Here is a 26,526-nt window from a genome sequence, read left to right on the forward strand (position 1 = left end):
CCTGGTTTTTTTGAAGGGCTCTTTGTGGCTGAAGACAGTGCGGTGTCTACATTTGTCGACACCATACAGAAAGCAGTGAGAAATGCAAGTTTTAATCTTAACTTGACAAAAATAACCATATATGTCCTCCTTTGATTTCCTCCCCACTTCAACTACTTCTGCCTACCAACTACTCTAAAATCAAATTGAGAGAATAAATGTTATATATGGTATGCTTTTATTTGATTTGTTGTGTTTGTTTTGTGTGTCATAGACACAGGGAAGAGGCACATGTGGGGACTCCCAGTGGACAGCAGCGAGGGAGACTTCAAGGAGGGCTTCCAAATTGGATGAAGAGGGGATGGAGGTTGCTGTGTGTCGCCATGGGTTCCTTCTGAAAGCCCTTAATATGTACAGAGGGGAGATATTTGCCTACCCCCTGTTTCTTCAGAAGGAGCTCATGCCAGCCAAGGCAAAATTTTTTGCTATGGATGTGGCTTGCAAATATTGGCCATACTTGGAGAAAGCTGCTCGAGTCCTTCCTGCCCTTCAGGAGCTCACCGAGATGAAACCCTTCCTCAGCATAATGCATGCTCGAGCCCATGCTACAAAGTGTGAGGTATGTAGAATATACTTGCATCATATGTACATTTGTAATGTTTACAAGCACATTAATATGAAATGAAAAGGCTACTATACTAGGTAGCCTTTTTGCTTAACAATTTCTTGTACAGATTGTAGAGCCCTTTGAGGCAATTTGTGATATTGGGATATATAAATAAAACTGACTTGAATTTGAATTTCTTCCACCCTTTACTAACAGATTAAATGGAGTGGTAGGAACCAGGAAGGAGCAGGAACAACAGCCGGAGAGGAGGTGGAGCAAGTGAACAGCTACCTGTCACGTTGTGCCCTGACTACCAAATATATGTCCAAAGCAGGTGATCAGAGTGTTTGCAAAATTCCCACATACTTTTATTAGATTAAGCATCATAACCTCATTATTTGCTTTCAACAGCACGGGTAGACATGGTTACTTTGCATGCAATGGGGTGGAACCACAAAAAAAGTCTCTCTCTACATCAGGCACTTTCCACAAGATATGTGAAGGTAAGTCTACTATTAATTGTTTTGTGTGTCCTTTTGTTGTGTGCACTTGGCAAGTTTTAATCCTAATTATTGTATTATTAACACTGTTTATCAGACTTGTCAGAGACTCCAGGATGAGACTGCAAGGCTAGCTGCACTCAAAACAGAGCTACACTGCACAGATGAATTGGTGTCACAGTGGCTCTCTGATGTGAAGGAATGGGCAGCTGATGGTAAGCCTGAGCAGATAAAAGAAACAACAAATTTCACTACTATTTGAAATTTTAAGTTTGATATTAAAGAGCAGCCAAAGATAGTAGACTGATCATCAATGGATTAGAACAGTTGGTGACATCACCTGCCACCAAAGACCACCATCCAATGTCATGCCACATATATATGTCTGGTTTATTTTATTTTCGTGCAGGAAATGCACATACCAAGTTCAATGAAGTTGGATTAAAATGAGTTTCATGTATAAATTCAAACACTGAAACAGTTCTGTGTTGTTTTAACAGTGATTTTGTTTTCACTATTAATTCTACAGAGACACCAGATACATCTCATGCCACTCAAGGCACCACACACAGAGGTCTTCAGCAGTCAATCGAGGGGCTTTACCTTAGTGTGAGGCAGCGGAAGCAAACCCTCTACCGCCAGAATGGTAAAACTATATGATATAATAGATTGATAAAATCAAGCTACGGTATGCATCCTACTCTACCAACAAATACATGGAATTAGCATATAATGTGTTAGCAGTTCAGCTCAACCATTGAATTCTTTTCTTTAATTGTCCCATCTGTAGAATTTAGTGGTATCTATCAGTGAGGTTGTAGATTGCAACCAGCTCCCCTCACCTCTCACAATCACCATTTTAGATAGACTTTATTTTTTTAAAAAGTAACTACATAAAGTAATACTATAAATAATTATTATTATATATATATATATATATATATATAATATTCCATTCTTGCCAATAGATCACCCTAAATGTTACACACTACACCTTTGAGTTACCTGTTTGCCAAAGTAAATTATAATTTTATATACTTCAGTTTTCAGTTACTGCAGTTTTGCTTTCACATTTTGGGAGCAATATAATTTTTTCTTGTTGAACAGTCCCTGTACTTCATGTTTTTGTAGACAGCAGCAAGTTTCGCCACCGCCTTCGAAGGAAGCTGGCAGAAGACAAAAAGCTCCTCCTTCAGGAGATCCAGGAATACAATGGTCTTGTCCCTGACTCTGCCACAAACATTGATGTAGCTGCTGTGGAGCATTCCCTTACTGGAGAGAGCAGTGTGTCTCAAATATGGCCGTGGGAGGTTCACGGCAGTGGTATGTCATTTTCCAGATGCTTCTCAAGAATTTATTTACAGTTCTGCTGTATAGACTATACTGAAAAAAAACACACATAAACTAAATGAATATTACAACACTCATGCCTTAGATGCATGTAACATATTGAGTGTTGTAATATTCATTTAGTTTGTGTGTATTTTCAGTTTTCAGTGTATTTTCAGTTTTCTGAAAGTACATTTGTAGTTACAAAACATTGCAATGCTATTATGCAAGATTGTCTCATGCACACATACAACTGTTATTGATTCTTAGCCAACATTTCAATCAAGAAACAATTGCATGACCAAGTGATGTTGGCGATGCGACTGCAAGAGGAAAAAAGCATTTTGGTATTGGAGATGGCACAACACTGCACATGGTTGCAGAGCCTGGCAGTGGTTCTCAAGAACAAGATGGCTGAGGAGGGTAAGTTGAATAAAATCACTATCCATTTAAAGTATGAATTTCAAATGAAAAAAATAAATAAACATTATCAGTCTCAGCCACACAACTCGAATGGAGTAGAAGGGCTATTGCTCTTTTTGCCACATTTGGCTTGTACATAATAAAATGGCGATTATAGTTTGCGATGGTAACAAGTCAGTAAGGCTTTAAAACGTTTCACATTTGCTTGATAGATTTGTTGCATTTGTTGTACTGTGGCTGTTACATAAAAGGAGAAATTAACAAAAGAATTTTGAACATTGAATTTAGCATCATCAAACACACCTATTTCTTGATGTAACACCTGAATGCTCCACAATGTGTTACTTTAACACAAGGGTAGTTTTCTGTTGCTTTGGGCCTCACTGCATAAAGTCAGCTCACTGAGCCTGATCATGTTGCCTCAAGTCAGTTTATACAGAAGCTAGCCTGGTACCATGGCAACGATACACATTAAAAATGCCAACCATCCTGGTATGTAGATTTGAATGGATGAAATCTTTTTACTCCACTGAAGTTCTTTGGCCTCATTAAGAAATCTTAACAAGCAGTTTGTCTTTAATGTAATATCTTTTGTATTTTGAGATGTAGATAAGGGAAATGAGGGACTTGGCTGCCTCTTAAGAAGAAGACTGTCAGAGGTGTCAGAACGGTTGCAAGTTGTCCTCCAACAGTACAAGACTGCTTTAGGTCCTGAGGCCTCTGTCCTTCTACATGTCGAAGCAGAAGATCCAAGTGGCCTCAGTAGTCCAGACACCAGTGAGGATGAAGAGGAAAACACAGTTTAGGTATGTTATTTGTTCATATGTTTGTTTGTTCTCAAAAATAGACTGGGGGTGTTCCATCAAGGTGGATAAAGGAAAAGCCTGGCTTATTTTGATAAGTCTTGATAATTTAAGTAAGAGTTCCATGCCATTACTGTGGCTTAAGCCCAGTTCACACCAAAGATTCACAATGAGACAAAACCGTTTTAAAACATTACAGTGATGTAAACTGGCCCTTCTCAGCTTGACTCTGATGGTGACAATTCACCAGTTGCTGGTTTTCGAATGTAAGGCACAGCACCTGTTTCAACAGCCAATTAGCTGGTCAAGTCACTAAACTGTCGGCTGGTTGAAGTTTTGGATGGAAGAAAGAGATGATCAGTTTATCAATTAGTTTGAGGAACAGCACTATCGGTTTGACTGAAGCATTAAAATTGACTCAACTCTTCAAGGCTGCTTATGTAGTCTGTGCATGTGCACAATGCTTGCTTATTCAAGCCTGGTTAAAGTCACTGTTGACTAGACGTGGGTAATAATTTAGTGGAATGGCTTGAGCCTGCAGTGAAAGTCAGGGTTAATTTAAGCCAGGCTTTTTCAAGTGGACAGCCTACATTAGCTCCATTGATGGAATACCCCCCTGTTACTGTTACTCTTAATAATTTATTTATGTATTTATTAATGCTTTACACACCTTCTTCATTCTAAACCAGTTGAACTTCACCTTCTTATCCTACCTCTTGCTTTTTTGTTTTTCTGTATTTTCCCAGATGGAAGATACACAAAGGACTGTGTTGAAGGAAATGGACTCGCCCTATATCTGTATATTATTAGTATGCTGATTGATTAACCACATCAAAATATGTATGCATCCGATATTGTTGAAAATTCAACCTTTGTATGTAGATTTCCAAGCAATTTAGTAACCAGATTAATGATCCTTGAGGATGCACAAACCTCTTAGTATTGGTTTACCAATCTTAGCCAAAATGTCAACTTTGCATGTATGATCTTACCAGATGTAATTACTTGACTGACATGATATTTGGGTAGCGTATTCCTACTTCTTTAAGAGAAATTCCCCTTTTTAATGAGGATCCTGTGTGCATCAACGTCAAACCAAACTTTTGACATGTATACGACAAATGTTATGAACAGATTTCTAAGTAATTTGCTGGGCAATCTCAAGCTTCCCAGGCAATGAATCTTGTCAGTTTTGTTAACCTCATGATGTTCCCTTTTGCACACCTCAGACCAGAATGTAAAATTTGATATTGTCTATTAGGCATTAAACCTGGTAAGCACATTATGAGGACTACGCCAGGAACTTGTGACCTCATGACCTTTACTCTATCACCACATTTAGGCCAAGAAGTAAAAACTCATTCTTAATTACTTGCATTTCCACACATTCATGTATTCTGGAGTGCAGCAGCAGAGGGTCGGTCTGTGCCTTTTTTTCCTAGAGGTGGCTGCCTATGGATCAATACTTGATTGAGTGTATATTAGAGGATATAACTTTATATTACTGCACCATTGTAGATAAATATCATAAACAACAAATTCTTTCTTAAAGATGGTAAATTTGTTGACAATTTATCTGTCACTGTCTGTTTTGTCCTTACAAGCACATTGTACATTGGTACAGCAGATTTAGCTTATATATTAAGTACTTGTATAATGCATTAGATTGTATGTAACAGAAAGATACACTGTTTTGTATGCTATGATTATACTTTATATTGTATATTATTACAGTTGACAGATAACTTGATTTTGTTGGTGCTTTTCAAGTTAACTTAACCTCAGTCCAGTATCATTAAATACAACCATATGACATGTGTGACAAATATGCATTTGGTGTATTTTCAATAAATTATTTCCAAAGATGAGCATTTTATGTTTTTATTTTTCCATACATTATTTAAAAACAAAATGTTTTATGGTTGATGAAAGGAAATAGCTGGAGAAAGAAACAAATTAAGCATATTTATATGTGTAATCTTGTTTAATTTGACATCACACTGCATTATTAATACATGACTAAGGCAGGTCTTTTTAGTTATTTACAAACTGCTCCTGGCATTAAACTTGAGATATATAGAAGTAATGTGGATCTAAGGTGTATATGCATGTTAATGTATGCATAGATTTATATTAGTATTTATACAATTACTGCATGTATTTTGGCATTTTTAGGGAAACAAGTTGGTGTGATGGTGAGTGGCTAGACCTGGGAGAGTTTTTGTCTGTATGTGTGACTGTATTTGGATTGTGTTTGTTTTACTTTATGTACAGTAGTTTCTGTAAATGCATAGAGGCAAACTCCTCACCCTTCAGTGAGAACTTTTTGAGATCAAAATAGGGCATCTGTAGGATTTGTATAGATCCAATGAGAATGTGTTTTTATGGAAGGAGGGAGGCGAGGGGGTCTTACAGGGGTACAGTTATTGACATACAGGGTAATAATAATACATGAAAAAAATCCCTTGAAGTAACTACAATGAGCATGTAAAGCAAATAACTTTAAAAAAAAAAATCAGTGCGAGCATGCCCCTGCCCCGTTCAATGTTCTCACCCTTTTCCCCACCTGTTTGCTTCCCTGATATGTGTTAAGGACCCCCTTGAATACTAGATGGTTCATCTCAAGGGGTTTATCCTTGTAATAAACTTGCAGAAGTAGTGACCAAAATGAATCACCTTTTTAAATTACAATTCTGCTGACCATCCAGTGCATTACTACAGGTGTGGAGGAAAGCCTGAAGTACTTGAGTTGAGACTGAAAACATAGATCTTGCATGTCATCATGAAAATAAGGTTAAAAAGTAGGCCATGTCAAACAATTTAGTAATTTTTGTCAAAGGGGTTCTGTGAAGCTACGCCTGAGCAAAGTCTTTTCATGAAATTGTGATAATTAAAACTTTTATGAAGGACTGACCCAAATTAGCTAATAAAACAGATTCTGTCATATTGTAAACTTTGAAGGTGACTCATTTTGGTCACTATTTTCACATAAAAAGGAAAAACAAACAAAAAGCTTCTTTTTTATATACAGGGCCTTCAAAGTGCTCTCTGAAACTAAGCCTGAGATAGCTTGTGGCAATGAAAAGAGAAAATTAAAACTTTGTCTTAGAGCTAAACCAAATACATCATTGGAAAGGTCTCAACCTGGAGAGTAACATATGTCAGTATGAAGGTTCTACGTGGCCCCTGCGTTCCAAATACTGATCTTTGAACCTTGACCTCGGACCATGTTTGAAGTCTTATAATCCAGCAACAAAAAGGTCTACAGACATGGGACCAGCTGTTATAGAGAGCTCTGGACCTCAGCTATCATGTGAGTACAGTCACTACTGGGCACCAACTGGGGGCGCTGTCAAAAATAGCTCACAAGCAATTTTCACCCATTTAACAATTATATTTTTAAAATCTGATAACACCAATGTCTTTCCCACCCTCTAAAACCCTTAAGAGGATGCACAGTTTAATACTGTCAACTTCTAAATATGGGGAATATATCAATGTATTTAAAAACTACAATTCCCTGTAGAGACGCGCCAATGAACTTGTTACTAAGCATTCAAATCAGCGTCCATATTTGAAGTTTGTCCAGTTTAGGGTTAAGTTTAGGGTTATAAAAATATATTTTTACTCTATATATCAACAATCCCCTACAGCCGAAGCATACATTCTGCTGCTTTTAGATGATCAGGATGAAAAAATCGCGAGGATGTCAGTTCATCGGGGATATTTACCTGTTATTGTTGAACATACCATATAAGGGCCGTCTCAAATGTATTTATAAACTACAATTCCCAGAAGAGACGCACCATAGAACTTCTTACGAAACATACAAATCAACCACCATACTTGTAGTTCTTCCGGTTTCCAGAGTAGGAATAGGGTTATAAAAAGGAGCAAAAGTAGGCCAAGCTCTATACCCCAGACTTCCAAAATGCGTGATTCTCTACAGATCAAGACATTCACAAAAAAATCAGTAGTTTTCTTTTAACTAGTGACAAAAACTGGTAATTTATAGTAGCTATAACCATGGCGATCCAGAAAAGTATATTTATAATTAAATTATATGCTATCACAAATTGTCATTTCAAAATAATCCACCTAAAACAATCAAATTTCTCAATTAAATATGCTTAATGTAAGTTTACATTTACATTTAGCAGACGCTTTTATCCAAAGCGACTTACAAATGAGAATAGGTAGAATCAATCAAATTAACATGAGAACAGTATGTAAGTGCTGTGTGAAGTCAGTTATGACAGTAATGTGCTAGTAGCAATTTTTTTTTTTGTTGTTGTTTAATATTTATGTTAATATTTATTATATATTTTTAATCAACCATATCACTGTATATTGTGTTTTGAGTTAACATGATATATGGAAAAGTAAAAACAAAAATGATAATATTTTACAAGTGTTTATTGTAGTGCATTTGTGGTCTTTGACAAAAAAAAATGAAAATACACCAAATGCCTTTTTATTCACCAAAGGCCTAAAGAGTCATCATAACAATTTACTGACAAGATGCATAAGTTGAAACCAAGTTAATATATTCTTTGGCATGGAGTCTAGACAATGGTGGTGATGCAGGGCTGAATAGCAATGCTGAGATCTGGATGAATGTGGAGCTCAGTGGAAGGATCCATGGGAGCTGAATGCAATGACGACTGGAGGTGAATGGGGTGGAAGAGGGTCATGTCGATTTGCCTGAAATGACAACTGACAGCAGCTAAGGAACAACTTTAAACTTTAACAACTATGACACGTTTGGCTCAAGAGGGTTGAGACGAAAATATGATTGGTTTAAGAAGTAAAAAACGCCAACAGTCAGCTGACAAGTTTGGAGTGGAAGAGAGTGAGAGTGTGGGAGAGAGAATGTAATAGTATGAAGATGGTCACTTATTGTTGAACCATATTCAAGCTTCATAATTCTCAAACAAGCCTTTCTTAACAGTAGACAGTGAGGTTAAGTTAACTTGAAAAGCACGGACAACAGAACACGAAATCAAGTTATGACTGACTAGCTTCATCACTCTGTCTCCTCTCCACCAGTAAGCTGGTGTATGGTGTGCGTTCTGGTGCAATATGGCTGCCTTCTCATCATCCAGGTGGATGCTGCACATTGGTGGTGGTTGAGGAGATTCCCCCTTCCATGTAAAGCGCTTTGAATGCCCAGAAAAGTGCTATATAATAAATAACATATAGTGCAATTTATAATCATGACATATAAAAACATGTTTCTGAGTAACATCTAAAAAGGAAATTGAGTTGGATTAAGTACATTTCTATTTAAGCCTGTTTGGGGTTAAACCCCATGTGTCACATTTACTGGAGATTTTCACCTTTTCACCACTACAGAAAGATGTGATACAACTTCAAATGCAGCACAGAAACAACGTAATAAATAGGCAGAAACCAAAATGGAGTTAAAATTGTACATTGCATTTATTTTCATTCATTTGGAGAGAATCCTTTGGCTGCCAGGAATGGGCCCACTCCTTGCCACTAAAAAAAAAAAGGGAATTTGTTTTGAACTTGTACTTGAGTGTTTCCAATAAACATAAACCATTTAACAAGTGTAAAGCACACAACATTACAGAACATGTTTTTATACGTATAACAGTTTCATTTCCATCAATGAAGGACCACCACCATTTGTGAAACAAAACAGATTAATAACAAATCATTGTAGCCAAAAATAAATAAATAAATAAATAAATAAAAATTAATAAAGTTAAAGTAAATTAATAATGCATGCAATAATTGATAAAGAAGAAAAACATAAGAATACATACCATACTGGACAGGGCTCCCAGTCAACCAACATTTCTGCTTTGCCCTGTCAAGAAAAATAAACAGCATTAAAACACATGAATTATATTATGATTGGTTATAGTCATTGAGTTTCATTGATACAGTGGGTCATTGTTGATTTTACAGCATCTGATTATGAATTTTTCAGTACAAGCTCCTTCCTAATCTGTAATTCAAAAAGACTAAACACAAAAAAATATGGTATGTATAGTATGTATTGCCAACACACAAGGAGGTTTCTGAATCCTATATTACACTCTGCATACTGTCTATACTATGCATTTCTTTTATGACTGTCTAACCTTTCTCACTCTTTCTCTTACAACACTCCTGATGGGGAAAGCCTCTAGGTGAGTGTGATAGCAGCAATCTGTGAACATCAAAAACATGTTTCACACATTTCTTACATTAGGAACAAAATAAACAACTAAGAAGACTTAAGTAGTGACCAGACTGACAAGGATGACAAGTGATGTTTATCTTTAATCAAAAGTTGAACCAGGTTTAACTTGTACCATAGAACCAAATTACTCTCAGTTCCAATGTGGTATTCTTGCTGGAATAACAATACTACTGCTGAGTCACAACTCACAATTGAAAATACTCTACTGCTGCTTCCTCTACTGCTTGGCAATGCATTTTGGTCAAATTAGACAAATTTGTCATTTTTCTTTTAGGACTAATTATCTGTTGTAAGTAGTTAAAAAACCCAACAGAATTATAGCAAATAACCAAGGGTAAAAATAGCAATGTCAACACACTGATAGAAGCATCAATCATTGCATTTACATGCACTTACTCTTTTGTGGCTTTTTCCTCTCAGGCATATGTCTTAGTCCACCTGTGTGATAGAAGATTACAGTCCAGTCATATATCCACTCAGAAAAAAATAAAAATAATAATTGACAAAAATGCACTTTGTAATGTCTTTTTAACATAAATGTGTCCCTGGTGCATCTAGATACCCCCAAAATATGAGAACAGAACATCCTCTCTCTTTCAGTAAATGTGTACACACAATATTATATTTGGCTCCACATTTTACATCATGTGCAGGCTTATTAGAATAGTAACCAGTAGGCTTCTAGATTGCTCCATCTAAAATGGCTTTTTTCAGACAGACAATGATCTGAGGGTCTGAATAAAGGGCCAATTTAATATAAATAATGATTTTTTTAGAACTGTGGATCATGTAAAGATATTCAAGTGTAGTTTCAGAATAAAAATATAAAACTGGAAATGAGCATAATAGATCCCCTTTAAATTCTTTTTAATTAATTCAATTCCTTATGAGAATCTGCTTGACAAATGAGCTATGTTAATAGAGATATCAGATCCACCAATAATTACCCTACAAACATTATTTACATACCTGACTTTTTCTTTTTAGGACTTGCGACTGTGCCCCTGACTGACCCTGTGAAGACAGCTGTGGGTTTGGAGAAAGAAAATTACTCATATACCAAATAAAGCTTTAACTTATTATTTAAAATAATAGAAGATCACAATAACACACAAGTGCGGCACGTGGTGTGGTTAGCATGAAATGTGCTCATCAATTTTCATGACAATCCGATTGATTTTAAGATTTGTTGCCTTCAAGTGCTCATGGACATAAACACTGACATCCTTTGACCCTACTGACAAGAAGGACCTAAGGATTCACTGAATTCTCTTATGTGTGCTCTGTAAGCACTTCTAAAACTGTTTCAATTGATGCCATGAGTTTGCTTTGCTTTTAGAAATAACTATACATATAGTACGCACAGAAAATGACCAAAATCAAATGTATGCTTAATTTGTGAGGCCTGATGGGAGGGGTGGTATTTTTACAGTTGGATACTTTCATAATCTAGCATCTTTTGCTGGTTTCTCTTACGTTGCCTATCCTAGCTTTAACGGCGTAACAACAATGCCCCTCACGTACGTGATTCTCAGATTAGATGCAAAGTTTGACCATCATATAATTCAAGTTTATCATTTCAGTGTGTTTTTGATCATGTAAGTTTAAACATTAAAGCAATTTTAAACCATCTGAGCGCACAAAGACGAGAAATAGAACTGAATTCTGCACGTGCAGCTGTATTCTGCGCGCACACATGCAGAGCCATGCAGACGCACCTGAACACAGAATGCTGTTACAATTGAGAAAGAAAACTGGTTGCGTAACAGTATTTTGGATACCCGCATTTGTCTTAAAGTGACCGTAGCCTATATTCCTGCTGCTTTCTGTGTCATGAATGTCAATCAAACAACAAAAGACAAAGAGAAAAATCACTTTTGTAGTTTTAACACAAATTAATTATATTTAATTTATACAGTGAAGAATATGTAGTGTTATTTTACATTTGATTATTCAATTTCTGTACCTGTTAGATTTACCTGAAAATATATAAAAGCACTATTTATTTCATTTGTATCTTTGTTCTATTGTATTTATTTATTTATGCTTGTGATTTGTTCATTATTGTTCACACACCTACAAAATCACCCAATCATCCTCGAATGGTTAATTCTTTCCAAATAGAGCTATTCAAGTTATCTGGTGAATTTTTTTGTGAATTTCTATCACAATATATGGCAGAGAAAAACAAAAATTTTAAATTTTAATTTTTTCAAATATCATGCGGCCCTACCCTGACATTTAAATGTATGACTCAAGAAATTTGTTCCAACAGCCCTAGTACAGATAGATCAATCATCTATCTAATAATATAATATCAGATGGACTTTTCTTGTAGATTATTCATGGAAATGAGAACCTTGAAAGTTTTACTTTAATATCAAGCAGCAAAAACGTTTTAGCGTGATGTGTTTGAGTTAATTTTCCCTACTTGACATCATGTGTCCTGCAATGTGACTATTTCACATGCATACATTGAAGTGCTGATGCTGAAAATATATATCATGCAGCCCTAACCTGCATAAAGCTCTATTGGGAAAAACAAAACAAAAAAACACTGGAAGTCAAGTAATGTTAAAGTAACCCATGGGTCAAACACTTCAAGACTTTACAAATATAAACTGTAACTTTTTAAATCTGTCCTAATTACCTTGGCCCTCCGTCATGCTCGTCTGCTCCATCTCCCCCTCCCCCTCTGTAGTGCTCGTCTGCTCCATCTCCCCCTCTGTAGTGCTCGTCTGCTCCATCTCCCCCTCTGTAGTGCTCGTCTGCTCCATCTCCCCCTCTGTAGTGCTCGTCTGCTCCATCTCCCCCTCTGTAGTGCTCGTCTGCTCCATCTCCCCCTCTGTAGTGCTCGTCTGCTCCATCTCCCCCTCTGTAGTGCTCGTCTGCTCCATCTCCCCCTCTGTAGTGCTCGTCTGCTCCATCTCCCCCTCCGTAGTGCTCGTCTGCTCCATCTCCCCCTCTGTAGTGCTCGTCTGCTCCATCCTCCCCTCCGCAGTGCTCGTCTGCTCCATCCTCCCCTCCGCAGTGCTCGTCTGCTCCATCTCCCCCTCCGTAGTGCTCATCTGCTCCACCCCCGTGGTCCTCACCACCTCCCGGTTGCTTGTGTTCTCCAATGGGTCACAGGGTGTGAGGTGCAGCGTAATCAGCTGATCATCATTGGAATCCTGGGTCCAACCTGTGCAAGTTAAACAAGTGTTGTGTTTTGCTCACATAGAAAAAATAGAGGTTAACCATGAACTTGAACTGTACATATTTTAAGTGTTAATCTGTTTGAATCATAAACTCCAATTTTTCCTTCAGAAGACACTTTAGATTCCAGGGAAACTATATTGATAGTCTACTGGATGTAGATATCTGCAAATCTATATTTAATTGATTTTCCTGACTAAAATCTTTTAGTCAGGAAAAAAACAGAGTGCTCATAATATATATTCAAAAAATGACACCAAGTGTAATGTTTGTTTGCAGACTGAGTCTGTATTTAGTTCAGACTGGACTGTGTCGTGTGCTAAAAAACTTTGGGCTTTATGCCTCCAAGTTAGTAGTAGTGTAAGTGTGTGGTGTATCCAGCCAACATTTGATGGTTTTCTTTTTCTTTGTGCTATTTCCGTTAATGGTCCATCAGCATCGTGAGCTCTACAGTCAGCACTATACTGAGATTTATTACAATTTGATTCATTGACTCAAAAACAGACCTTAGCAGATTTCATGGATCTAATTAAAATGTCCCTACAAAAATTTCTTTGGTCAGTGTGCCTAAACATTAAAAATATTGTTGTATGTGGGCTGAAAACAGAAAGGAAATATGGCTCCTACAAAAACCATACCAAACATAATAATTCCATAGTTGGCAGTATGTTTAAACCCAATGTCGTTCTAACATAAATGCACATTAAAGTAACAAATGTAAAATTAAACAATCTTAAACACTTGCTTACAATCATAGAAATACACAAGGTTAGTGTCCACTTCTTTCCAGATCAATAACAGTTATATACATGTCCTCAGAAGTCCCCCATGCAGAATTATCCATGTCTAATTAATCTACACAATCAATCACATAATCATAGTAGTTCGCTCCTCATCCCCAAATCTTGTGCACTTGCTTTCAATACTTTTCAATACCTCACAATACTATGCAGATAAAAACAGTGGCAGTGGACAGGTAGAAACGTTTTGAAGTCAGTTGTCTTACAATTTGTAGTTTGCCAAATTCTGATATTGAAATACTTCAATTGTTTTAAAAGATCCAGTGTTGTGCTAACAAACTCTGTGTTGGTTATATAAAAATGGAAACCTCTCCCAAGTTTCTACTGTCAAGGAGGTTAGGAGTTGATGACTGAATTTAAGTTTTAGGGTTGAGCCATCCCTTTATGATTTAAACACTGACAAAATCTTTTGTGTACTAAAAAAACAAGTTGTGAAAATACAGTGCATGCATCTCACCTTCACAAAGGTATTCATAAAATGAGCCTATCTTCTGAAGGTAGTCCTGGGCATAGGTGGAGAGTGTGCAGCGTGGGGTTACTATTTCACACTTGTTTTCTTTCTTTTTGTTCTCCTTTCCAAGAAGCAGAACTGGCTTGTATCCAATGGCATGGAGTTTCTCAAGCTGCAATGAAATGACAACATTGTGAATTTGCTGTTTAAAATAATAGAAAAACAACAGCAAAAATAACTAAGAATATTAATTATTGAGAAAATATAACATTATTAATGACAGCATCCAGGTTAATGCCATTTAGGATATTTAACTTCATGGTGAGTTTAGCTTTTGTATACCAAGTATGTGCAAACAGGAAAGGCTCATACAGCAGAAGCAAAAACCAACTCTTCTATTTAGAAAAACAGCAAAAAGATGAATCTGACACCATGAGGGTACAATAGAACTTTTTGCAACATTAGTAGCTCGGGTTTAGCACCTACATTGAAAGGATTATGTAACCACTGTGCAATTGGACAGTGACAATCTATAGATTTATAAAAAAAAAATAAAGGCAGAACTTTTGTGATTATATGACCAAATGGGTGAATGCTGCACATACATTTACACTTGACGTGTGTACACTGTAAAATGCTTAATGAATGTAGTAGTGTGAATGCAGTCCATTTGTTATTTCTCGTTCACTTGATAAGAAAGTTTGATTATTATATTGCACCTGTGATTCTGTCATAATGCATGTCTGTATTTGTTATGAACTCAGAATTGCATTGAAAAATGCAGCGGCGTGTGCTTTATATCACTTCATATATAAAGTGCAAGAGAAAGTATGAGTATGCAATTTTACAATGTCAATTAATAAATCATGAAATAAAAGTAAAGCACTAATAAATCCTGTAACTGGTATGTTGTGTGTTAGCTGGGAAGGATTTGTATGCATGTGATGTTTATTCTATTTATCAGCAGCAGTTTCCATGTTTCATTAACAGTTCAGGTTAGTATTGTGTATTTACTATTGGAACTGTAGTTTCTGTAACCCTAAAATCAAACATTATTTTTTTATATTATTTTGTATATTTTTAAATTACTCTGGTGGCTCATGCAAACTTACCAAGTTTATTGTATTAAAAAAAACTAGTTTGGGACTGCTATTTAATAGCCTTACATTATAGGCCTATTTATTCATCAGTATTAGTCATTTGTACAATTTATGTGTATAAATTGTATTTTTTAAGTGTATGTCAATAAAGTGGGATAGTATTTGTGTGTGTCAACAATTTTTGTAAAATAAATTTGCTTGTTTTGTAATATATATATATATATATACTGCCACAGTATTTTATAATGTTTGTGAAATAAATTTGCTTGTTTATATGTATATATATTTATACAAGCCAATTTATTTCACAAAAAATGTTGACACACACACACACACTGTCGTGACTCAATCACCATGGGAAAATGTAGGTCCCCTGGCCAAACCACTGTCCTAGATGATCTGGACAGTTTAACATCATGTTGAAATTGCACCTACCATGATAATGGCTTCATCCTTGATGGATGCACTGTTGTGGTTCTTCTTATGACCAACCACCCATTCCTCTCGCTTGTCATCAAACCTCTGAAGCTTCTTCTTGAGGCGCTGCTTCAGAGGCTGCTCCTTTTTACAGTGGCAACAGATCTTCTGTGCGCAAAATAAAATGCCCTGACAAAATGGACACATCTTTCTTGTAGACCCCCCTGGCATTATGTCAATCTGACATACAAAGGACAGAGACTGACAAAGACAGACAAGTAGACAAAAAGACAGAAAGAGGAAAGATATAGAGAAATAGAGAAATTGAGATAGATAACAGATAGAGATTGAAGAGATGGATAGAAATATAAATGGTGAGATAGATGGACAGAGATAGAAAATGATGAAGAGAAAGTTAGAGGTTGGCTCTTAAAAGTGCCTTTGGGTTTTGTAAATCAGGTGTATAATAGGATGAAGGTGAAGTTTGACAGGATCTGCAGGGAGAACAGAAAATGTTCATTATATAGTGAAGGCTAGATATGTTGAAAAAAGGTTTAAAATGTGTACCCCGATAGTGAGAGATACCAATTTTCTTAAAAATATTTAATAAATCAATAAAATTCACGTTTTTTCCCATTTTCTGTATGACTGCACAAAAGGCGCGTCTTTTTTATTTTTACTTCTTTTTTTTTGGCTGTTAATATGGAAATCATTGGTCGGCCTTTAATTCGTTGCCCTAACATGTAAACCATGTGAGTCTAATGGCAAAGAAAAGCATCAATTATAACATTTAAACAAATTTGATCATTACATTCAAGTCTCGTGGCTTACCTGGGAAGTGGTTTGAGCGCAATGAAGAAGAATTCGCGGCCTGCAGATATCACCCAATCGCAAAGCGGACTGGCTCCGTCTGTCTCCATAGCAACGGATGCTGAGGCTCACGGGTAATGCGGGCGTCAACTAATTAATTTTTTTTTTTTTTTTTATTTTAATTTAATTAATAACCACAACTAATCCCCGTTCTCACAATAGAAGGAGAATCAAATAAAACGGATGGTCATGACACTTTCGTGTTTAATGTGTTGAAAGAAAGATGAGGATATCATTAAAAGAGAATCGGCGGTGGGTCATCAGGGAGTTTTAGCTGACGTCTTCAACATAGTAAAAGTAGATAAGGCTCATGGGTACTGTAATATTTAGTTTAATGTTCGATTTGACACACCAAATACATGGAAAAACGGCATTTCTCCGAAAAGAAACCATAGCACAGTGGTTAGTAGCCTACAGAATATAAAGCAATACAAACAAGGATAAAATCTCCTGGTTAAATGTTGAGTAATGTAGTGGTTTAAGTTTAAAAATGAATAACAAATGAGAAAAAACAATGCTTCCGAGTGGCAGAAAGAAAAACGTGGTGCAGACACGAAAGATGCTTCCTATTGAAATACATTAGATCGAAAGTCGTGCTGAGTGACACGAAAAAAAGGGGAAATTCGTGTCCACGAACACGAATCAATAGATTAAATTTCGTGACTATGTCACGAACTGCCGTGAGACTGGGTTGGATCACGATAGCAAACAAACTATATTACAGAACAAGTTTTGCAACAATGAAAACAAAACAATGCAGTGCAATTATGAAGTAAAATGTAATGAACAACATAACTTTCTTTTTTAACTTTTAATTTTTTTATGATCAGTGTGATTTGTTTTTGTTTGTTTTTTTTGGTTCTTTTTTATTTTTTTATTTCCACACCAGGTGTGTGTGTGTGAGAGAGTGAGTAAGAGGGAGAGCGAGAGAGAGAGAGAGAGAGAGAGAGAGAGAGCCTCCTAGTGATGTGAAATATGAGCGGGAGTTTACACAGGGTGATTATTTTGACTTTATTTTGTATTTGAGCTGCGTGTCTTGGACGCGGCGTCCGTCCAAAATAGGCGAGGTGCCTATCTTTTATCTGGGACGCTTCTCAAACGCGCCGCGGCGCGGCTGGTGTAAACACAAGCATTGACTAGAGTGGCCGTGTATCAGCTCCGGTAGCCGCGTCGCAGCCGTAACGCGCCGCACACGCGTGCAGTGTAAACGAGGCTTCACTGTGAGTGAGCAGAGCGATACACAGCAACAAAATACATCTGTATGTGTGTAGGGGAGTGGCGCTGTGACTAGCCTATCACAGAACGCTGACACAATCAGCTACCCAATGATGATTTTCATTCAATCCGAGCACAGATATTGACTCGTATTACTCGTATAATACTCGTACTCGGCAGAAGTGCTTTATCCGTACCGGATACTCGTTTCAGCCGAGTATCCGGCTCATCTCTAGTATTTACACTATATTTGCTTCTGCTTTTCGAGTGTGGAAGTGTGATAAAGGCACTGATCTAGGCTATATAAATTCTCTGTTATAGATCAGATAAAGGTAGCCTATATGTACACGTCATGTAGGCCTACAAAATATGTTGTTTTAACGAAATATCTCGTTATTAGAGATGTTGTTTTAAAGACGTTTTAAAGACATTAAGGATGTCGTTTTTACGAGAAAAGATGTCATTTTTACAACATAATTGAGTGGAAAAAATACTATGTATGAGGCAGCAATGTCTGTTGTCTGGCTATCAGTTCTGTAGCTGGCCAAGTGCGCTATTTGAGTGAAATAAAGTGAATAACAGAGTAGTAGAAATATCTGATCATCCTCCTTAACGCTGTCGCTATATTTATATCTCATACCATCTGTAAACTCTTGTTATAAAGGCAATGACAGGCACATTTGTATAACATTGTGCTGTTATCAGTTCCACAGTGGAAAACAAAACCATATCCATTCCAGCATGGAATGGAACAATTAAGCAATGAGAACGGTTTGGCCCGATGGTGGAAAAGTGGCTATTGTTGTGTAGTCCTGTGGTTCATTCTTTCATAGAGTGCTCTTCATATGCAGAAATCACGTGCACGTTTACGTGCATCCAATACACAATATTCAGTTAAATTTAATTTGAGTTTTCTTTAAATCAATAGTAAGTGGAATTATTTGGCTTTTAGTGTTCTTGTTATTATGGGAAAATTAAACTGGGAAAATTTCTATTTTATCAAATATATTGGTAGCTAGCGCGAGTAACTAACGCGAGTGGAATGCTGAATTAAAAACTAGAATGCTGGATTAATACTATCATGGTTTGGATAGAACTCAAGCAAAAACTCTAGCAAAAACTGAAATTCAGGGGTCAGGTTTTTCTGAACCCTGGATTTCCTCTGCTAGAGGTGGCGAGCTGTTACTTAACTTACACGTTAAGTTCTCGACAATAAAGCTGACTGGCGCTTCAGCGAAATGGGGCCAAAAAAGTACACGCAGGTTGAGGAAGTTGACGACATTACGAAGTCTCTCGATTTCCTAACTGAGGAGATGACTACTGTGAAGATGCAGCAGAACTGGCTTGTGGAGTTATTGGAGGAGGTTAAACAGCTGCGCCTTCAAAACATTGAAAAGGATAAACGGATCGCGGAGCTTGAACGGAGGGTGGACGATCTGGAGCAGTACTCCCGGGTGAATGACTTGCTCATCACCGGCATTCCCATCAAACCACGCTCGTGTGCGTGTGCGGTAGCTGCAGTCAGCGTAGATGAGCCAGGGGAGGAGGAGGTGCGCTCAGTGGAGCAACAAGTGGCAGCCTTTCTGCAGAGCAAAGGAGTAGAGCTGGACCTGGATTGCATTGAGGCATGCCACCCTTTACCTAAAAGGATCAACAATGACAGATCAGCAGTCATTCTGAGATTTGTCAACAGGAAAAACAAGACGGCATTGCTGAAACAAGGCCACAAACTCAAAGGGACGAATGTGTATATAAATGAACACTTAACAAAAAAGAATGCTGATATAGCCAGGAAAGCAAGATACCTCAAGAAACAATGAAAAATCCAACATACATGGGTAACAAATTGCAAAATCAAAGTTAAATGGGTCTCCTGAGGAGGTGAAAATTCTCACAGTAAGGAATATAGAGGAGTTGGACAAGTATCAGTAATTACAATGTACATCAGCCATCTGGAAACAAATAAGGTAACATCTGACTTATACTATCACAATGAACACTGAGCTACATACAGTTAGCCAAAAGGAAAATTACACAGAGACAGATCTATTGCAGAGAACTGAAGAACTCCAACAACTGGACTTGGATGCAATTAAATATACTGAGTACAATATGCATGATGTAGAGACTGATATTGATCCCAACAACAATTTCCTTTCTTACATAAACAATAACTGCAGTTACTATACAAATGAACAGTACAGCAATAATTGCATTAGCAAGGACAAATTGTCTATTATCCATTTCAACAGCAGAAGTATGTATATAAATTTCAATGCAATAGAGAATATTTACAAAACTTTGTGTATTCCTTCAGTGTTATAGCTATATCTGAAACCTGGTTCAATCAAGAGAAAGGAATCGACTTTGAAATAGATGATTATGAGCTCCATTATGTAAACAGACAAAATAAAACAGGAGGCGGGGTTGCGCTCTATGTGCACAAAACCATAAAATATTCCGTTCTGATCAATATGTCAAAGCACTCGATAATGTAATGGAATGCTTAACAATAGAAATCAATAATGGAAAGAAAAAAAACATAAGTTGTGTTTATAGATCACCTGGATCAAGTGTTGATACTTTAAATGAAGAGTTGGAGAATCTGTTTTCAGCTGTTAAAAATAAACCTGTATTCATCTGTGGGATGACTTTAACATTGACCTTTTAAATCCAAACAAACAAAAATAAATTGACCGATGAATTAATTGAAAGAATGTACTCCATGTCTTTATTCCCAACAATTGACCCTTTGCAAAGACCCGCCCCCCTTATTGTTGCTTTGTCCGACAAGCCGTGGCGCTGTCACGCCACACGCAGTAAAATACATCGCGGAGCAAAGAGGAAACTGACAACACGTCGACAGACAAGACAAAGCAGGTTACTTATGATATTAAACAAAGTCCCAGCTTTCAAACTGTGTAGTTTTTTAAGAAATTCAAACAATAAAAACCGCTTTGTGGCTCTTTAATGTGTCGTGACCATGGTCGTGACAGATTGCTGTTGCGCGTCAGCTCAAGAGGCTCGTAAACCGACCCTCTCTTACTACCAGTTCATGTATAGCATCAAATAAACATGAATGAACATGAGAAGGAATGTTGTTTCAAATGCGGAAAGACGTCAATATACAAAATTTTTCAAGTTTAAATCCACCGAGGTTAATCTTCTAACTCCCGACTGCTTTGTCAGACAAAATGGCGGATTCGGCGTTCTAATTGGTTAGATCACTTGTCAATCAAACTCCCTGCGAAGGATCAATTACAAAACCCAGTAGAATCACAACACATGTGATCACATGGCCTGCTTCTTTGTGATATTACGGTCCACTTACCCGTCTTTTCCGTATATGACTGTAATGTTTCTAAAACTAATGAAATCTGTAATGTGACCTGCAAAAGATTACAAACTCAAGAAGCAATTAATGCATTTAATGATGACCTGAGAGTGCAAGATTGGAGCTCCATTTATGGAGTGATCGATACAGACAGAGCCTACAATAACTTCTTAGAAATATTCACATCATTATATGACAAGCACTGCCCCATTTTAGTTTATAGTAAACAGAAGAAATATTCAAAATGTCCCTGGATGACTAAAGGTGTACAAAATGCATGTAAAAAGAAAAATAATCTCTATAAATCGTTCATTAAATTGAAAACTAAAGAAGCTGAGATTAGATATAAATTGTACAAAAACAAATTAACTGATGTAATAAGATTAGCCAAAAAATTATATTATAAGAAATTATTAATTGATAATAAAACCCATGTAAAAGGAACATGGGATGTATTAAATGGCATTCTTAAAAAAGGGTTAAAAAAAACCCAACATACCCAGAATATTTTGTTGACTCAAATGATGAGTATCACAATATGGATAAGGTAGTTAATAGCGTCAATAAATTTTTCGTAAACATTGGTCCTGACTTGACAGCAAGAATCCCAGATGAACAAATAGAGCACAATATTGGAAAAATTGAAAAAAATCCTAACTCCATCTTTCTTTCACCAGTTAGTGAGAAAGAAGTAATGGATATTGTTCAAAAGTCCAAAAATAAATATTCTATGGACTGTCACTCCATCAATATGGAACTATTAAAAAAAGTTATAAATAATATTAAAGCACCTCTAATGCACATCTGTAATCTGTCACTTCAAAAACGGCTGTGTCCCCAAGAAAATTAAAATTGCAAAGTTATTCCAATATTTAAAAATGGAAACAAACATAACTTTACCAATTATAGACCGATTTCACTGCTTCCTCAATTTTCAAAATTTCTTGAAAAAATATTTAATATTCGATTAGAAAAATTTGTTGAACAATATAAACTGATTAATGAAAGTCAATATGGATTCAGAAGCAAAAGATCTACATCAATGGCTATAATTGATGCAACAGAAGAAATATCAAATGCACTGGACAATAAAAAAAATACTATTTGAAATATTCATTGATCTGAAAAAAGCCTTTGACACTATTAATCACGCTACATTACTCAAGAAGTTAGAAAGGTATGGGATACGAGGGGTGGCTGGAAACTGGGTAAAAAGCTACTTAAGCGACAGAATACAGTATGTGCAGATGGGTGGGTCCTCATCTAACTGTTGTGCAATTTCTTGTGGTGTCCCTCAGGGGTCGGTATTGGGCCCTAAATTATTTAACTTGTACATCAATGATATATTTAATGTTTCACAATTACTTAAAGGGATAGTTCACCCAAAAATGAAAATTTGATGTTTATCTGCTTACCCCCAGCGCATCCAAGATGTAGGTGACTTTGTTTCTTCAGTAGAACACAAATGATGATTTTTAACTCCAACCATTGCTGTCTGACAGTCAAATAATAAAAAATATAGTCAATGAAATTGACTGTCAAAAGACAGTCAATATTAAAAAATGGATGGATAGCAATAAATTATCTTTAAACTTGAATAAATCCAAAGCCATATTATTTGGTCATTATAAAATTAACCCAGAAAAGACCATTGAGATAGATGGGATACAAATTGAACATGTCTCTGAAATAAATTTTTTAGGTGTTACAACAGATAATAAACTAACTTTGAAAACTCACATCAGACACATAAAAACCAAAGTCTCCAAATGCCTTGCAATAATAAATAAAGCCAAATATGTTCTTGATTACACTGCACTCCATATCCTGTATTGTTCCCTGATCTTACCATACTTAACCTACTGTGTTGAAATATGGGGAAACAATTATAATAATTCAATACAGTCACTCCTTATCTTACAAAAAAAGGGCTATACGTACCATACACAAAGCTGAATATCTTGAACACACAAATCCACTTTTTCTAAAATCAAAGTTAAATTTAACACAGCACAACTCTTATTTAAATCATTTCATAATCTATTACCTGCTATCATACAAAAGTTATTCACACATAGAGAGCGGCTGTACAGTACGAGGGGCTACGGGAACTTTTCAATACCAATGGTCGGAATTACCAGGAGGAGTTTCTGTGTGTCTGTATGTGGGCTTAAAATATGGAATAGTCTGGGGCTCGAATACAAACAATGTCAAAACATTCCCAATAATAAGGTTTTTTCAAAGTATAAGGATGGCGGGGCTTAACTGTCTGCTGATGTATTTATTTATAGACTGTGTCTTACCTTGTTGGTATTGCGGTTACCATTGTTGGTATTACTATAATTGTTACCTGTGGTAATATATGTGTGTATTTGAGATATATCTATGTTCTTTCATATGTGTATAAATACATATGAAATTGAGAGTTATGACAACATTAATAATTAAGGAAGCAGCTACTTTTGTTTGTTTTTCTTGTTAATTATAACAGACCGGGGTGGGTTTAAATAAGTTTGACTTCCTCCCACTCCGTTTCGAGCAATTGATTAATTATGTTGTTTATGTAAGGTGAACTTACCTTGTATAAATCAAATATTTCTATTGCTTTGTTTTATGTCACTATTGCTCGAAATAAATGAGAGACATGACATGACTCTAAATTTGCTATCAGATGAAAGTTAAGTCTAACCAAGTTGAGTTCTAAATTTGAAGTTTAGGAGATTTTGTTTAGGCGCTGTACCAAAAATAGCCACCAGGTGTCACTGACATTTTATTGAATTTTTTTATGCATTTTTATGCAAATAAAATGAGCACCAAGCGGCCTGCCGGTGACACTTAAGGGGTTAATAAATTAATATTTTAATTAAGGATGACCAAAAAAAGTGTGGAATTAAGAAATGATCATATTAACCTATATTATACTATTAGGCCTATTTTACATCGTGCTTATAGAGAGCATTTTTATAAAGTTTATCAACAAATGTTTTAAGAATGCGCAAGAACATAAAATAATTAAGGCTTAGAAGAAAAAAATTTGATCCCTCCCATCCCACAGCCTTGTAAGACCATTCACTGATCGTGTCTTTTTTGCTTAATATTTTATTATTATTATTATTATTATTACATTGACCCATATAGGCTATTACTTACTAGCTCAATTAAATAGCATAATGTGTATAAATAAGTATATACCAGAATTTTAAATTCCCATAAGTTTCCCACAAGTGCACCTTCAGAAATAGTCATAAAGCTTTATCGCCATGACTGTCCGGCATTTACTGTATTTATGAAACATAGTTTATATGGCAACACAAAATGAGATGAGAGATGAGATCAAGTGGAAAATAAAATACATATATAGAAACATTATGCAAAAATAAGAGCTTACATATCAGTAAATGGATTTTAAAGACTTTGGAATGAGATTTTTTTTTTTTTTTTTTGTGGCTTAAATATTTTTTAACAGCCTGTTAATAATAACAAATTTCAAAAAGAGTTTTGATATTTTTCCTTTTTAAAACTTGACTCTTCTGTAGTTACATCATGTACTAAGAATGACGGAAAATGAAAAGTTGTGATTTTCTAGGCCGATATGTCTAGGAACTATACTCTCATTCTGGTCTTAGTACACGATGTAACTACAGAAGAGTCAAGTTTTAAATAGGAAAAATATCGAAACTGGTCATTTTTGAGCGAGATGCTAATGGTCTAATCAGATTCAATGAACTATGCTAAGCTATGCTAAAAGTGGTACCGCCAGACCCGGAGATCGGCTGAATGGATTCGAAAATGGTAAAACTCAACTGTTTAACTCTTTACAGAGTTGAAAAATGAGCCTATCTTCAAAAAAAGTGGAGTGTTCCTTTAAGGTGTGCCTTTAGCCCCTTTGTACCCTATGCGGTGCCAGAAAATGGGGTTGGATAATCTCATGCAGTTTCAGAAACTGTTAGCTACATCTTAAATCAAGTGCCTGTGAGAGAAAGCGTACTTACATGGATGACTGCAGTCTGAACTTCTTCTCAAGAGCAGCTGGTCTGGTCAAAGCTGGAAAAGTGAGATGTGTTTGGCCAGGCTGCTGCTTAAATAGAGCTCCAAAAGAGGACAGGCAGTACCTAAAACACACCCTGAGTCAGTGTAATCAGCTCCTCCCACCTCTTGCAAATATGCAAATTCAGTATTACATTATTATAAGGGTGTGTATAGAGTATAAACTAACATATACACAATTTAGCTCAAAATTACTTAAGGTTTCAATTTCCTTTGACTAATAGCCTACACAAAAAAATATATATATATTGTATCCGCTCAAAAAGAAAAGATAACCAGTCCATTCTCATGTGCGTAAATCAAAAAAGTTAGATCAACCAAATAGCCAAAATTGTCCGCACACTGAAAAACAATTAGACCAAAGCAAGGGTCTATCACTAAAAATACTGTAGCATATGCACACTTATCAGGACAGTCAATAAAATCTGGAATCTTCAGGATGCTTCTCGCATGCTGGACTGTGTTGTAATCTGACTTCGGCTCAGGCCGGTCCAGAAAAAACAGACACTCTGACATTTTTGTTACCCTCCGAGGTTAAACAGAAAACTCCAACTTCCTAGCTCTGGAGACTTCAAAAGGATCACCCCCCCTTTTGTGGGCTCAGAGACTGACCAGACAAATTCCACACACACAGACACACAAAAACACACAAACATGCTTAGAGATTGTATGTACAGCTACTCTTAAAATATGACTATGCCAAAATGTACCCATCATGTATACAAGTGCATGTATGTTTCCTAGTGTTTAGGTTTAGGTTAAATAATTGTAGGTGTGTTAGTTTTAATGAGGGAATTTGTCTGTAAACCATAACTTCTTTTATATGCCTTTCTGACCTGTCGAGTTTGATCTCGGTTTAAAGCTCTGGCGACCGCTCATTCACTGAGATATGTCACATAGCTGACAAATGCATTGTTATATTGGTTTAATGATACTGTGAAGAAAGTACTCCATCTCGAAATCCGATCTGATAGTCATCAGTTATGCAAATTCAGCTAGGAGACCAGACAAAGGAAAAGCTTGCCTGCCAACTTTGCACCTATGTCATTGGCTATTCCACCTCAAGGAGGTATGTCGTGTTATCTGTCATAAAAGAAGAACACCAGGATTCTCCTGTGTGTTCTCCCGACTGCCCTGAATCATCCATCGCCCACTCACGCACGTCTCTCCTGGACGTCACGGCGACGCGCTTCCATCACGCTCATCTTTCGGGACCACCATCTCTCCGGCGAAACTAACTTT

At 36.4% G+C, this 26,526-nt stretch overlaps 1 protein-coding gene across 1 annotated transcript; it reads right to left on the minus strand.

The window, feature by feature from the left end:
• Positions 1 to 9,064: 9,064 nt before the first annotated feature.
• On the minus strand, positions 9,065 to 16,025 carry LOC137025309 (uncharacterized). The gene is made up of 8 exons (XM_067393313.1): positions 15,837 to 16,025; positions 14,308 to 14,473; positions 12,506 to 13,036; positions 10,825 to 10,881; positions 10,252 to 10,293; positions 9,755 to 9,822; positions 9,434 to 9,477; positions 9,065 to 9,143 (listed from the first exon to the last, which is right to left on the minus strand). The coding sequence occupies exons 1-8, from the start codon at positions 16,023 to 16,025 to the stop codon at positions 9,065 to 9,067; spliced, it is 1,176 nt and encodes a 391-aa protein (XP_067249414.1).
• Positions 16,026 to 26,526: the final 10,501 nt, after the last annotated feature.

This window comes from Chanodichthys erythropterus, chromosome 8 (assembly GCF_024489055.1).
Source record: "Chanodichthys erythropterus isolate Z2021 chromosome 8, ASM2448905v1, whole genome shotgun sequence".
NCBI classification, from domain to species: Eukaryota; Metazoa; Chordata; class Actinopteri; order Cypriniformes; family Xenocyprididae; genus Chanodichthys; species Chanodichthys erythropterus.